This window comes from Dermochelys coriacea, chromosome 10 (genome assembly GCF_009764565.3).
Source record: "Dermochelys coriacea isolate rDerCor1 chromosome 10, rDerCor1.pri.v4, whole genome shotgun sequence".
Taxonomy (NCBI): domain Eukaryota; kingdom Metazoa; phylum Chordata; order Testudines; family Dermochelyidae; genus Dermochelys; species Dermochelys coriacea.
Genome location: NC_050077.1, coordinates 58,249,776 through 58,265,524, shown reverse-complemented (window position 1 = coordinate 58,265,524; position 15,749 = coordinate 58,249,776). Strand labels below are relative to the sequence as shown.

Here is a 15,749-nt window from a genome sequence, read left to right as displayed (position 1 = left end):
GCTAGGCCACAGGCCCAATCTTGCAAACATGTACTGTTGAAGTTAATGGGACTATTCATAATAGGGAGCACTAATAAAGGGGAAAATTTTCAAAGGCATAAATGGAAATTAGGTGCCTACCATCCATTCCTGTCAGTGGGATTTGGATGCCTACCTGCCCTTTATGTTGTTTGAAAATCTTCCCATAGTCCCAATAATATATTTGTAAAAAAATCTAAATCAGTTCACGTATCCATCTTTTTATCTGAAATGAAAAGCAAGGGCATAGTTTGAGTATAGTTTTCCCCAAATGGGAGTGGTCTGCATGGAATCCAGTGTAAGCAGATCCTAATGACCATCCTGACAAAGTGTGGTGTGTACATAATTTCTAAAATTAGACAAATGGCTACTTGAGCTAGTTTGAATAACGATAGCTGTGAAGCTGCAGCAGCAGGTTCAGCAGCACAGACCCTGGATTATGTACTTGTGTCTAGTCCGTACACTGCTTCCTTGGTTTCAGTGATACTGTTATTTGGGCAAGCTAGAACAAAGTTACCCTGGTTGTGACTACATGTGCTGAAGTCACTCTAATTGCAATATATTTAAATTTTTCCCACTAAACTAATTTAAAACAAAATTTTAAAATAGCACCATATTAATTATTGAGACATTGAGACAAACTACCAAACAATCTTTGTGTTGCAAATTCTTCTCTCATACTGGTAGATACTTGAAAAATATCAAAGACATGCAGCCTTAGTGCCAGGAGGATTGGTAATGAGTTGCAAAGCCATTGAACATCACATCACTGTGTGGTCACTGTTACACAATTTATATTTACCCAGGGGTACCGTATAGTAATATTTGAGATACCACCAAATTCATCAATACTTAGAATGGGAAATAGGAGTTGTATAGATAATTTCCACTGTGCTCACTAGGTCAATAATGACTAAAAGTTACCTTGTGGCTTTGAGGTGACTTGTGTAAAATTCTCAGTCCAGTTCACAGTAGAGAGGTATCTGCTAGACCTGGGTGGGAACCAGATTTTCTGTTTTATGGGAAATTTCATAATTTAGAATTTTTTTCTGTTCTGAGACACAAGAAAACCAAAAAATTTGAAGTTTCCCATGAAATTAAATTTAAAAAATTAAATAAAATACAAATATTTCATTCTGATTTCAATTACATACAATTTTTAAAAACCCTGAAAAATTGTTTGGAAACAAAACATTCCATTCTGAAAAGATCAAAATGGAACACTTCAGCCTTATCAGGATGTTCTGTTCCATTTTTCTCCTGAAAGAGAATTCCATCAAAATCAACTTATTTCCATAAAAGATGTAGTTTTCAACGAATCAGCATTTTCTGACAAAAATGTTCCTTTGGAAAATTTCCAACAAGCTTTTGTGTCCACATCACAAAGCCACAAGAGGCACTAACTGGCACTCTTCTCTCATGAGAGAGGCCAAGAACTGAATGTCAGATTCATCCCTGTGCAGAAGACAAACACTAGACTTCTGAACCACTTGAGTTCCGTATAGGCCTTTCACGAGGCAAATTTCACCTGGCCTAAGCCCTGACATAATAATATCCTCTCACCCCTAATGGTTGTCCTGTTTGTGGACTGGTGTTAGGAAGTTCACTTTGCCTCTGCCTGTGCCAATCTTGTTCTGGGAGGAAGGATGGTCCAGTGGTGAGGGCACTGGCTTAAGACATAGGGAGCCAGATTCAATTCCTTGTTCCACCAAGAACCAACCTCCTGTGTGACTCTGGACAAGTCATTTAGCCTCTCTGTGCCTCAATTCCCCAACTGTAAAAAATTGGGGTAATAATGCTTCCCTATTTCAGAACAGGGTTGTGAGACTAAACACATTAGAGACACTAAACCGCTTTGAGGTCGACTGATGAAAAATGCTATATGAGAGAGGCTTTACTATTAATAATAATAATTAATAATAATTATTATTATTAGTTCTGTGGATAAACAACTACAGCCTACAGGCTTGTCAATCTAGCAGCTTTCATGCATGCTGCATTCACCTGAAAAAGCTTTTTAGTTGTTTTTAGTCATCTAATTCTCCTCCCTGTTTTGTTGTGTTATATCAAATTTTGGATGCAAGTAGTCTGAAAACAAAATCATGGGCAATATATCAAATGTCTTCCAATGTCAGAGTTGTTAGCATAATCTTAAGGTTCACTTAAAACAGATACACGAAGTCATTTCAGTGCCAGATATAAACAACTGTTAAATAATTTAATGTGTATTTTCTCAACAGACATAAATTATTGAAAAGAAAATGGCACAACGAAGCCCAATCTTTCCGACACTTGCCCCTACTGAAAGGTACAGTCTGGCATGTTAGAAATCTAGAATCTACAGAGTGCAGGAGTATCTGTGCTTCTCCTTTAATTCTCTATTTACAGTCATGCTTAACATTGTAGCTTTTGTACTTAATGCAACAACTAAACTAAATTAAATATGGTAGACATATACTCTGCTTATCCAAATCATGGGTCAAATCCTAAAGCCCTTGGCTTTTATTCAGTCCTTTCTCAAGGAAAATTTCTACTGGCTTCAGCTGTGACAGAGTGAAAACCCAGGACATCAGCACTTGTCCCAATGGAAGTCTTTCATGAGTAAGGAATGAAGGTAAAAATTTGGGACCAAATTCTACGCTCATTTACACCCTGGTTGCATCTCCATTAACTTACATTGTGCTGTAATTTCACTGAAGTGAGAACAGAATTTAGCCTTCACTTCATGATTTGGCCCCTGTGAATATCAGGTAACATATACAGTATACAAGAAAAAAAACTAACTAAGGTGTTTAAAGAAAATAACTAAGAGCTGTTTAAAGGCACAAAGGGGAATTAGGCACCCAATGCTCATTGACTTTCAATGGGAGCTGAATACCTATTTTTCTCTTTGTGCCTTTGAAAATCTTTCCCACAAAGGATTACAAAACTTAACCTCTGTGAAAGACTGCATTCATTGATGGCCGGATTTTCAAAAGTCTCAGCACCTCAGTAGCAACTATTGCTTTCAGTAGAAGCTGCTCAGCGCTGAGCTCTTTTGAAAAATCTGCACAATTATTTAGGTGCCTAATGGGAGCTGACGTTGCCTTAGAGACTGTGAGAAGCTTGGATTTTGTCCCTCCTGGATTTACAAAGCTTTAGCATGCATTTATTCAGCTCCCAAGAGAAGTTTTTGGATGCATACTCCAGGAGGAGCCTTACTGGGAGAGAAGAGAATGGATGCAGATATTTCTTCTTAGTCTATTTTTATTTAACTTTATTGCAGTTATTGCATTGAACAAAGATGGATAAAAAGCAGTTGCAAAGTTTGCACACGTGAAGCAATGTTTGCAAAATTTAATCAAAAACATGCTGAGTTCATGTTCCCAGCCAAACTGCTTTGTCTGTCTTAATTTGTCCCAAAACACACTAATATCCTTATGTTAAGTGCACGTGCCTGGGTTAGTCACCCTAAGTGAGGTGGGGAGGAGGGCCTGATCTCCCTTTACATCTACTACTCATGGCAGTAAATGCTGCACCTGCTTATGTACAGTAGTGGGCCTCTCCCTGGAAGTGTTCAGGATTTCTGGGAGGCAGTATTCTTTCTGGAGGCACTCTACCTCCCAGTGCTTCTACTAAGGTGGTATCAATCTTACATACATGGCTGCGGTTAAAAGTTACAATAGAGTTTTGGAGAAGCAGCCGTGTTAGTCTGTATTCACAAAAAGAAAAGGAGTACTTGTGGCACCTTAGAGACTAACAAATTTATTTGAGCATAAGCTTTCGTGAGCTACAGCTCACTTCATTGGATGCATTCGGTGGAAAAAAGAGGGGAGATTGATATACATACACAGAGAACATGAAACAATGGGTTTATCATACACACTGTAAGGAGAGTGATCACTTAAGATAAGCCATCACCAGCAGCGGGGGAGGGGGGAAGGAGGAAAACCTTTCATGGTGACAAGCAAGGCAGGCTATTTCCAGCAGTTAACAAGAATATCAGAGGAACAGTGGGGGGTGGGGTGGGGTGGGGGGGAGAAATAACATGGAGAAATAATTTTACTTTGTGTAATGACTCATCCATTCCCAGTCTCTATTCAAGCCTAAGTTAATTGTATCCAATTTGCAAATTAATTCCAATTCAGCAGTCTCTCGTTGGAGTCTGTTTTTGAAGCTTTTTTGTTGAAGGATAGCCACTCTTAGGTCTGTAATCGAGTGACCAGAGAGATTGAAGTGTTCTCCAACTGGTTTTTGAATGTTATAATTCTTGACGTCTGATTTGTGTCCATTTATTCTTTTACGTAGAGACTGTCCAGTTTGGCCAATGTACATGGCAGAAGGGCATTGCTGGCACATGATGGCATCTATCACATTGGTAGATGCGCAGGTGAATGAGCCTCTGATAGTGTGGCTGATATGATTAGGCCCTATGATGGTGTCCCCTGAATAGAGTTTTGAGTAAGGTCCTCAGTATCTGGCAATGCATTAAAAATTCATTTGTTTGAATATATTTCTTTTCTTAGACGGGTTCGAAATATACCCCTACACAGCCAAGCTTTGACCGCGGTCCCATTAGCATCTGCAAGTCTAGTGGATCAGCTAGAAGACAGAATTCTAAGCCATGAGAAAACAACTGCTGCCCTTGTGGAACACGCTTTTCGCATTAAGGAGGACATTGTTTCCACTTTGCATAGAATGCAGAACAAAGGGGGAGGAGATCGGTTGGCTAGGCAACTCTTAGAAGAACACATCCGAAACATAACCGCAATAGTGAGGCAACTTAACCGGGATATTGAGGTATGTTCTGATTCTTTCCTGGGGCTGACATCATCTCTGCTATTGACTCCAAGAGTAATAAGAGAATTTAGTAAGATTTAATATGTGATGCAAGTATAAGATCTGAAAAGAGTTTATGAACTGTGTGTACATCCTTACAAAGTGCATGCAGAGTATGTAGTTCTTTTCATGGCTATAAAAAGAACCAATACAGGATGGCAGGAGTTTAAATATAAATTCTACACAAACAGTTTTGTGGTGTTAATCTATTTCCTTTCAACACAAAACTAGAAAATGTAAGAAATCATCAGTTAATGCAGCACTAACATGCATTTCAACCTCAGTTTAAAGGCCCTACCACCTAAACATACTCACACTCCTCACCCCTGCAAGAAAAACTCCCTTTCACTTTCCATATACACCACCCACAATGCACACATCCAGGTGATCCAATCACAGTCAAATATGCAACCTTAATGCTGACCTCTGCAGAAATTAGCTGGGTAGTGGTAGATGGACAAATATAGGCTTGTATTTGAGTGCCCAATTCTGCTTCCAGTGTGACTTCAGTGAGAGTTGTGTTGTGTAGATTGGGCCCTGAAAATCAGGAGAAGCCATAAATGAGTATAATGCACCACTTTCTGCATGCCTATAAAAACAGTTATTAAATTAAAAAATAGATTTTATATTTGGATTTAGCAAAATATAATAAGTGGCCTATTGAATGTATAATTGACTTACTGAACTCCCGTTTACATATTAATGCATTATAGACGCTGCAGGAACAGATACGTGTCAGGGATAACCTCAGTTATGGAACTAATTCTACCTTAAAGAGCCTGGAAATGCGGCAGTTGTCTGGTTTGGGAGATCTTCGGGGGAGAGTTGCAAGGTAAGTGTCAGTTTTGGGGGTATTTTTTACAATCAGCTGATTTTCTATTAATCTTGAAGTATGCCTTTTACATTGAATGACAGTGGGTCAAATTTAACCTTGGCTTAACTCCCAGAATGAATTTGGCTCAATGTTTTCATGGCAATGCACAATAATCTGCTGCCTTCCAGTATCAAATATTAAAACTAGTTACATGACTTAATTCTTGAAATTAGATTTTAGATAATGGGCTTGAATTCTAAAAATGCTTCAGTTTGGTTCAGTTTTAGAAAGGACTGAGGTTCAGGCTGGGTACTAACTCTTTAGCTCACCTGTAATAAAGATACCATGGAACAGTTTGTGTTCCCAGGGAGCAATATAACATTATATATTGCTTTTGAATGTATTTGAAGAAGTAGAAACAAACTCGTTCCTCTTATAGATAGATTCATAGATACTAAGGTCAGAAGGGACCATTCTGATCATCTAGTCCGACCTCCTGCACAGTGCAGGCCACAGAATCTCACCCACCCACTCCTATGAAAAACCTCACCCATGTCTGAGCTATTGAAGTCCTTAAATCATGGTTTAAAGATTTCAAGGAGTAGAGAAGCCTCCCTCAAGTTAACCATGCCCCATGCTACAGAGGAAGGCGAAAAACCTCCAGGGCCTCTCCAATCTGCCCTGGAGGAAAATTCCTTCCCGACCCCAAATATGGCAATCAGCTAAACCCTGAACATATGGGCAAAATTCACCAGCCAGATACTACAGAAAATTCTTTCCTGGGTAACTCAGATCCCATCCATCTAATATCCCATCTCAGGGGATTTGGCCCATTTACCCTGAATATTTAAAGATCAATTACTTACCAAAATCCCATTATCCCATCATACCGTCTCCTCCATAAACTTATCAAGTAGAATCTTAAAACCAGATAAATCTTTTGCCCCCACTGCTTCCCTTGGAAGGCTATTCCAAAACTTCACTCCTCTTTGATGGTTAAAAACGTTCGTCTGATTTCAAGTCTAAACTTCCTGGTGGCCAGTTTATACCCATTTGTTCTTGTGTCCACATTGGTGCTGAGCTTAAATAATTCCTCTCCCACTCCTGTATTTATCCCTCTGATATATTTATAGAGAGCAATCATATCTCCCCTCAACCTTCTTTTAGTTAGGCTAAACAAGGCAAGCTCCTTGAGTCTCCTTTCATAAGACAAGTTTTCCATTCCTCGGATCATCTTAGTAGCCCTTCTCTGTACCTGCTCCAGTTTGAATTCATCCTTTTTAAACATGGGAGACCAGAACTGCACACAGTATTCTAGGTGAGGTCTCACCAGTGCCTTGTATAATGGTACTAAAACCTCCTTATCCCTACTAGAAATGCCTCTCCTGATGCATCCCAAAACCGCATTAGCTTTTTTCACAGCCATATCACATTGGCAGCTCATAGTCATCCTATGATCAACCAATACTCCAAGGTCCTTCTCCTCTTCCATTACATCTAATTGATGCGTCCCCAACTTATAACTTAAATTCTTGTTATTAATCCCTAAATGCATAACCTTACACTTCTCACTATAAAATTTCATCCTATTACTATTACTCCAGTTTACAAGGTCATCCAGATCCTCCTGTATAATATCCCGATCCTTCTCCGAATTGGCAATACTTCCCAGCTTTGTATCATCTGCAAACTTTATTAGCACACTCCCACTTTTTGTGCCAAGGTCAGTAATAAAAAGATTAAATAAGATTGGTCCCAAAACCGATCCCTGAGGAACTCCACTAGTAACCTCCCTCCAACCTGACAGTTCGCCTTTCAGTAGGACCCGTTGCAGTCTCCCCTTTAACCAATTCCTTATCCACCTTTTGATGTTCATATTGATCCCCATCTTCTCCAATTTAACTAATAATTCCCCATGTGGCACGGTATCAAATGCCTTACTGAAATCTAGGTAAATTATATCCACTGCATTTCCTTTATCTAAAAAGTCTGTTACTTTTTCAAAAAAGGAGATTAGGTTGGTTTGGCACGATCTACCTTTTGTAAAACCATGTTGTATTTTGTCCCATTTACCATTGACTTCAATGTCCTTAACTAATTTCTCCTTCAAAATTTTTTCCAGGACCTTGCATACTACAGATGTCAAACTAACTGGCCTGTAGTTACCCGGATCACTTTTTTTTCCTTTCTTAAAAATAGGAACTATATTAGCAATTCTCCAATCATTCGGTACTACTCCTGAGTTTACAGATTCATTAAAAATTCTTGCTAATGGGCTTGCAATTTCAGGTGCCAATTCCTTTAATATTCTTGGATGAAGATTATCTGGGCCCCCCCGATTTAGTCCCATTAAGCTGTTTCAGTTTCGCTTCTACTTCAGATATGGTAATATCTATCTCCATATCCTCATTCCCATTTGTCATGCTACCATTATCCCCAAGATCCTCTTTAGCCTTATTAAAGACTGAGGCAAAGTATTTGTTTAGATATTGGGCCATGCCTAGATTATCTTTAACCTCCACTCCATCCTCAGTGTTAAGCAGCCCCACTTCTTCTTTCTTAGTTTTCTTCTTATTTATATGGCTATAGAACCTTTTACTATTGGTTTTAATTCCCTTTGCAAGGTCCAACTCTACTTGACTTTTAGCCTGTCTCACTTTATCCCTACATGTTCTGACCTCAGTTAGGTAGCTTTCCTTGCTGATCCCTTCCATCTTCCACTCCCTGTATGCTTTCTGCTTCTTCTTAAACACCTCTCTAAGATGCTTGCTCATCCAGCTTGGTCTACAACTCCTGCCTATGAATTTTTTCCCCTTTCTTGGGATACAGGCTTCCGATAGCTTCTGCAGCTTTGATTTAAAGTAATCCCAGGCCTCCTCTACCTTTAGATCCATAAGTTCTTCAGTCCAATCCACTTCCCTAACTAATTTCCTTAATTTTTGAAAGTCAGCCGTTTTGATATCAAAAACTCTAGTTGCAGATTTATTTTTGTTAATCCTTCCATTCAGTTTGAACTGAATTAGCTCATGATCACTTGAGCCAAGATTGTCCCCTACAACCATTTCTTCTATGAGGTCCTCGCTACTCACCAAAATTAAATCTAAAATGGCATCCCCTCTAGTCGGTTCAGCAACTACTTGATGAAGGAATCCATCAGCTATCGCATCTAGGAAAATCTGAGCCCTATTATTATTACTAGCACTGGTCCTCCAGTCTATATCTGGGAAGTTAAAGTCTCCCATGATCATGCAGTTTCCATTAGTATTTACTTTATTAAAGACATTAAAAAGGGCTCTATCCATATCCAAATTAGATCCCGGAGGTCTATAGCACACCCCAAGCACTATCGTAGGAGAGGCTTTACTAGTTTTCTTCCCCACTGTAATTTTTGCCCAGATGGACTCTGTCTTATCCATTGCATCGCTTCTTATTTCTTTACATTCTACCTCATCATTGATATACAATGCTATATTGCTATAATGCTCTTATTAAACATTAGATAAACTGCATGTTATTCCCAGAGTTTAAAGTAAAGTGGAGTGGAGGAAAGCATAGAGTGATAGAGATTCTACAGGCCAAGTTAAGCCCTCATATAGGCCTGTCTACACTAGCAACTTATGTTGGTATAACTATGTCGCTCAGGGGTGTGGACCTAACTCCTGGTGTAGACAGGGCTATGTTGATGGGAGGGCTTCTCCTGTTGATGTCGCTACCACCTCTCGGAAAGGTGGATTAACCATCCTGCCAGGAGAAGCTGTCCTGTCAGTGAAGGTAGCCTCTTCGCTGAAATGCTGCAGTGTTGCAGCGGCATCGGTTGCAGTGCTGCAGCATTTTAAGTGTAGACAAGACTTTGTTTTTAGATTATACTCTCAATGACATCTGGGCAAACCTACTTACAGCTGGCACCGATGACAAAGAAGACACAATCGGAAGCTAGTGGGGTTGCACGCATGTAGATGAGGACTTAATTTCGCATACAGAATCTTTATGATTGATGGCTTCTGCCGAATTACATCAGGGATGAATTTGTCCAATTATCTGGATTTCTGAAGACATTCTATTCTTTTTTGCTGGACCAGTTTTGTTAGTTGACTGCAGTTCATCTGAAATGATTTACTGATACCTGCAAAAGGTCAGAAAAAAAAACACCTCAGCTGAGGGAGGTGAAAGGTTAAGTTTTTGTAAGATTTCCTGGTGTCTATATTGGGCAGCATATAGTTTCCATGTTGACTTTTTAGCCCAATTTCCAAGGAGTGGTTTAAACAGGGTTTAAAGCACCGATTATAGAGGACTGATTTTTTCAGACAGACAGACATTCAGTCAGTTCTTTCAAGTACAACAGGAAAACAAAACCAGCTCTTGATTTGTTGTCAAGTCAGACAAACCATTGAACAATATTTATCACTGAAGGGTCACTGTCAAATTCATCTGCATGAGTCTTCCTGTATAGCTTGTTATACCAATAAAATAAAAACCAGCAGGATCTTATTAAAGGTGAAAAGGCTAAATACCACATTTATTGTGAATACAGAAAGAATCATAGTAAGCAGTTAGTTATAGCTATTACATTCCATTCCATCTCATATTTATTCACACATTCATTCATTCACACACAGATTCTGCAAGGTTGTTATCATAGTTATCAGCCTTAGAGTTGCTCATGCCAAGCCACTGGCCCGGTGGCCTGGACACGAGGAGGGAGCAGGACCTTGTCAGATGCACATCTGATGCTCCTGGAAGTTGGTTTGCAGAATCAGACCCCAAAGTTCTCACTTTCTAGAGTCCATTTTTATAGGAATTTATTCCTGTGCCAGTCTGTGGGAATTGCTTCATCATGCTGTTGCTGAATCAGTCAGCAGATGGCATATTCCTGATGGCTCCGTGCTGCCAGATGTTATCTTGTTCTTTGGTTCTCCCATTCTTGAGGCTGTTGGGTGGATTCCAGTCTGCCCTCCGGGGTCCTCTGGTTATTTCCACTTGACGCCTTCTTCAGCCAATGGACACTGGATTCTTAGGCTGGCACCTCCCTGATCATTCAGTTATTATCCACACCAAGCATCCATCCACATACATCCTCTATCTTTATTTTAATCACAATTGTTAAAGCGAGATGAATACAACAAAAGGGCAGGGAGTCTCTGGGTGTTGTTTCTGTTGTTACAGAGTATAGCTTTGAGTCTCTCTCTGTGTGAGTAGTTGTTACAAAGTATTGCTTTGAGAATAGACTGTCTTAGAATGTACTAACACAATTAGCAGCTTGCAAGTTTCACACAGGGAGAGAAACAGTACCAGAAACCAAGAGACCTTTTAATTAGTAATACCCTGGAATTTAAACTATGGGGAGTCAGACTCATTTGTGATTTTAATACAGAACTTCTTTAATATGATCCAACATAATCCCCCTTTTGACACTAAGATTTATAATCAGTGTCACTTTCTATGTAGCCTATTCAAGAGAAGGTATTGTGAGGCAATTTGAGTTTGTGATTCCAGTTCATGCCACATACGTGATCCTAGTGATGTATCTTTACTACAAGGTTCCGGGGCATCAGGCCAGGTGAGGCACACCCACTTTTGAGGAGTCCCTTCGGTTCAACTCTAATGTCCAATAGCTTCCCTCCCTCCCCAGCCCACTGGCTCGGGGTCCAGGGTAGCCAGAAGGATCCCATGTGTAATATGGGGAGTGGGCTAACCTTCAATACCTTTGCCTCCAGGGACTGGTTGTGTGCAATTTTGACAACAATTTCTCCCATTAACAAGTCTGGTTTTACAATACTGGAAACGTATTGCATCCAGTCATATTGATAAGTGTCAAACAATGATCTCTTTCTTTGTTTTAACAAATGCATCAAACTCTTAATATTTCCCAATATGACCCAGAACATTTTGTGTTCCAAAGTAGTTAGGGTAAGTATCTGCATTTCAGTGCATCTCATAGCTGTTGCTGTGTAGTTTCCTATTTCTAAATTTTTTCTTATTCAAAAGCCATGTGGTAGTATTAAGCCATTGCCAAAGATTCCATCGGGCTTTTAGATTACCCGGACCAAGTCTACATTGGCATGTACTTGTTTTTGTATGGTTTCAGAGTAGCAGCCCTGTTAGTCTGTATTCACAAAAAGAAAAAGGAGTAGCTCGGAGTCTGCAGTATTTTTTAAAAAAAAAAAAAAAAAAAAAAAACACACAACAGTGCTAGCAACAAGACAAAACAGAATACAAAACACAATTGCTATTGTGACAGTAGGTTCATGGTATTGGGTTGCTCTTCAGCTGGCATCAGCTTTTCCTGATTTTCTGAAAGACAAAAAGAACATGTTTCTACCCCTTTTGGGGTGGCAGATTGCTTAAAATATTTTTTTACAAATACCCTTGCTGATTGCAGGCAAAACAGAGGAATTACCCCCATATTTTCCTGTTTTTGTTCTATAGGCAGGCCAGGTTTCAATGGCTTCTATCTTTTAAGGGTTATGGGGAAATTATCCCCCTGTTAAGTCATTAAATCCATGAGGTGGGGTACCTCAGTTTTCCTTCTTATACAGCGGATCAAGTTTATAACATTTTTCCTTGCTGTGTTAAGCTTTAAGTGTATTTACAGGTAATAGCTGAGAAGCATCATTGCCATATGACCTTAAAAGATTTTTCCAAAAAATCACACTATACATTGTTACAGGAGTACTTATTAAATTAAAATTATCTTGTTATACCATGCCTTTTATTTAGACAATTTGTTTGCTGACCAGGTATGTCCTTTATCTGCAGCTCTTTTGTGCTACTAGTTCTTTCCTTCCTTTATCATTTAGGTAATTTGCATTTTCACAGATGCTTCCTGCTTTTGGATTTAAGTCATCAGCAGCTCAGAGACTATCAACTTTCACCAGAGTTTTGATTTTAAAACTTCTGCTTCCAAAACACACAGCAATCTGAAAAAAGAAAATCCAACCTATTATGGCTCCCTTTGGAGCCCTAATAGCATTTTAATTAAGTAGCGTGGTATGTTTGCATTTCTTTTGCCACTTCTACAATATACCCTGCACGTGTTCTGGGGCAAATGCACATTCCTTCCATAGTTTAACTTCTATAACATTATCCATATCGATTTTTACATAAGGTGTAATTATTTCTTTTTTTGCTTACAGAGTTTTCATGTACCTTTATTAAAGTGACAGTCTGATTACTCAGAGCCATTTTAAGGCTCAGTGTTTCTAACATTGCTTCTTTTTGTTTTGTGCACCTCACCCCTGCTGTTGCTTCAGAGGGGTACTGTCTTTTTTAATTTCTTATTTACTACAGCTCTCATTTTTTTTGTTACAAAAAAACAAAAAAAAAATCCAGAATTTTTTCCCCCATATTCTCCTGATTTTGACTGCCCTGCTGCAGCCACAACTTAAACATTTTAAATTTTTGTAAAGCATTGAGTTACCTTTTAAGGGTTAAATGCCAAATCCCAAAGCCAAACACTAATTACCTATGTCTAGCAAAAAGGTCTGTCAGTTTTGCAACTTTGAATTAAAGTCAAATGGATTTTAGTGGCATTATTTAAAACAAAAACAAAACAAATTGGTCCTTAGAACTTTACATATTTACACACACACACACACACACACACTTTCTTTTCCTTAACATCCCTTCCACACTGCTCTGTTTTTTTACATCTTACATTCCCTTTATACATTTGAGGCAGTTAAATTCCAATGGAACCCTCTTATGTTTTTAGCAAATTTGACTAAATTGTCCAGTCAAGTTATTTTAATCAGATGGTTTATTTTTGCCTGGCTAATTTACAGACATTCCTTTGGGAAAAGGGCCCATTTTTCCTTCAGAATGGCTGCAAAGAAACCAAGAATGCTCTAACACTTTTCCTTTTTAACATTTTCACAAAGTTTAGCTGCTTAATTCCCTCCAGCCTCTGCAGAGGGAACTTTTTCACTCTTTTCTCTTTGTAATTATGCCTGGGGGTGCCATAGGTAAGACCTTCTCCCCCTTTACCTGCTGTAATGGCTGCTACCTGTTTAGAGGCAATGCCCAATTTTTGTCTCAGACTCTTAGTGATTCACAATGACTATGATTTGCATGTGCTCTGCCCTGCTTCAAGGTTAATTTCTTTACCATACCTTGGAGCACATGATTCTCTTTCAGTTTTCTCAGAGGTTAGCTTGGTCTGCCAGGAATCTCTCTTTTTGCATCTTTCACTATTTTCAGCTGACTTTGGGTATTTGTAGCCAGCTCCTTCCAATTGTCTACTCCCTTTTCCGTTTGTGCCTTTTCCTCTTTACATGAAGAGGAGCGGAGGTAAGAATCCTTACATGCCTCCCACAACAACCACATTGCTGCTGCATCTCTTTTGGCAGCACTAGAAGGTTTGTATATGAGGATATACTAAGCCAATCTATCCTCTAGGTCTGAAATAGTGCAGACATCAGGTAGGGCTTGTTTAGTCCAAGGACTGTGCCCACATTTTTGAAGGATTTGTTTAAAAAGGTGTAAATTTAAAAAAACCCACAAAAGGTGAGGTTGGAGTTTCTTCTGACACCATTCCTCCCTCTGGTACTGGCTTACCCTGTTTTCTTTTAGAGTAGCAGCCGTGTTAGTCTGTATTCGCAAAAAGAAAAGGAGTACATGTGGCACCTTAGAGATTAAAAAATTTGAGCTCAAATAAATTTGTTAATCTCTAAGGTGCCACACGTACTCCTTTTCTTTTTTCCTGTTTTCTTTTAAACATCTTAACACGGATATTTCAATCTTTGTCACTCCTGGTATTACTTAGCAAGTGACACAGCCTAGATTCTGAAGTTATAGCTTATCAAATTTCCTCGTCACACCTGGCACAGGTCAGCAAGTGACAGCCTAGATTCTCTGAACCTGCTACTCCTTATTCCAGCGAGTAGCTTAGCCTGGCCCTTAGGTCTTCTTGCTGCCCTGATACTTCAGTAAGCAATAGGAGGTAGGTTTAGTAATCGTAGCTTACTCTGACAGGTTTCAGAGTAGCAGCCGTGTTAGTCTGGTTCCACCGAATGCATCCAATGAAGTGAGCTGTAGCTCACGAAAGCTTATGCTCAAATAAATTTGTTAGTCTGAGTACTAAGTACTCCTAAGTACTGAGTACCACAAGTACTCTTTTCTTTTAGCTTAATCTATACTTTTTTCCCTTGCTACCTTCTTGGAGGCCAGCAGGTCCTCTGCTACCTTCCCGGAGGCCAGCAAGTCTGGTTAATCCAATAGAAATGCCTAGCTCAATAGAGCTGGAGGTGTGCACACCAATATTTACAATAACTGAGGCTTTTTACCAGTATTCCCCCTTTTGCAATTCTCCACCAAAGTGTTATACCAATAAAATAAAAACCAGCAGGATCTTAAAGGGGAAAAGGCAAAATACCACATTTATTGTAAATACAGAAAGAATCATAGTAAGCAGTTATAGCTATAACATTCCATTCAATCTCATTTATTCACACATTCATTCATATACACACAAGTTCTGCAAGGTTGTTATCATAGTTACCAGCCTTAGAGTTGCTCATGCCAAGCCACTGGCTAGGTGGCCTGGACATGAGGGAGCAGGGCCTTGTCAGATGCACATCTGACACTCCCAGAATCAGACCCCAAAGTTTTCACTTTCTAGAGTCCATTTTTATAGGAATTTATTCCTATGCCAGTCTGTGGGAATTGCTTCATGCTGTTGCTGAATCAATCAGCAGATGGCACATTCCTGATGGCTCCATGCTGCCAGATGTTATCTTGTTCTTTGGTTCTCCTATTCTTGAGGCTGTTGGGTGGATTCCAATCTGCCCTCCGGGGTCCTCTGGTTATTTCCACTTGATGCCTTCTTCAGCCGATGGACACTGGATTCTTAGGCTGGCACCTCCGTGATCATTCAATTATTATCCACATCAAGCATTCATCCACATACATCCTTTATCTCTATTTTAATCTCAATTGTTAACAAAGTGAGATGAATACAACAAAAGGGCGGGGAGTCTCTGGGTGTTAGAATATTGCTTTGAGTCTCTCTGTGCGAGTAGTTGTTGTTACAAAGAATTGCTTTGAGAACAGACTGTCTTAGAATGTACTAAACACAATTAGCAGCTTGCAAGTTTCACACAGA

General features: G+C 39.4%; 1 protein-coding gene across 4 annotated transcripts in view; it reads left to right on the top strand.

The window, feature by feature from the left end:
- Positions 1-15,749, top strand: part of FAM81A (family with sequence similarity 81 member A) — a 48,611-nt gene that overhangs the window by 11,775 nt on the left and 21,087 nt on the right. For 3 of the 4 annotated variants that reach the window (XM_043493691.1, XM_038419425.2, XM_043493692.1), the window contains 3 exons: positions 2,259-2,326; positions 4,524-4,797; positions 5,550-5,668. In XM_043493691.1, the coding sequence (XP_043349626.1) occupies positions 2,280-2,326; positions 4,524-4,797; positions 5,550-5,668 (440 nt within the window). In that variant the 5' untranslated portion in view covers positions 2,259-2,279. The remainder of the gene's footprint in view (positions 1-2,258; positions 2,327-4,523; positions 4,798-5,549; positions 5,669-15,749) is intronic. The other variant, XM_038419426.2, reaches the window with a different exon arrangement.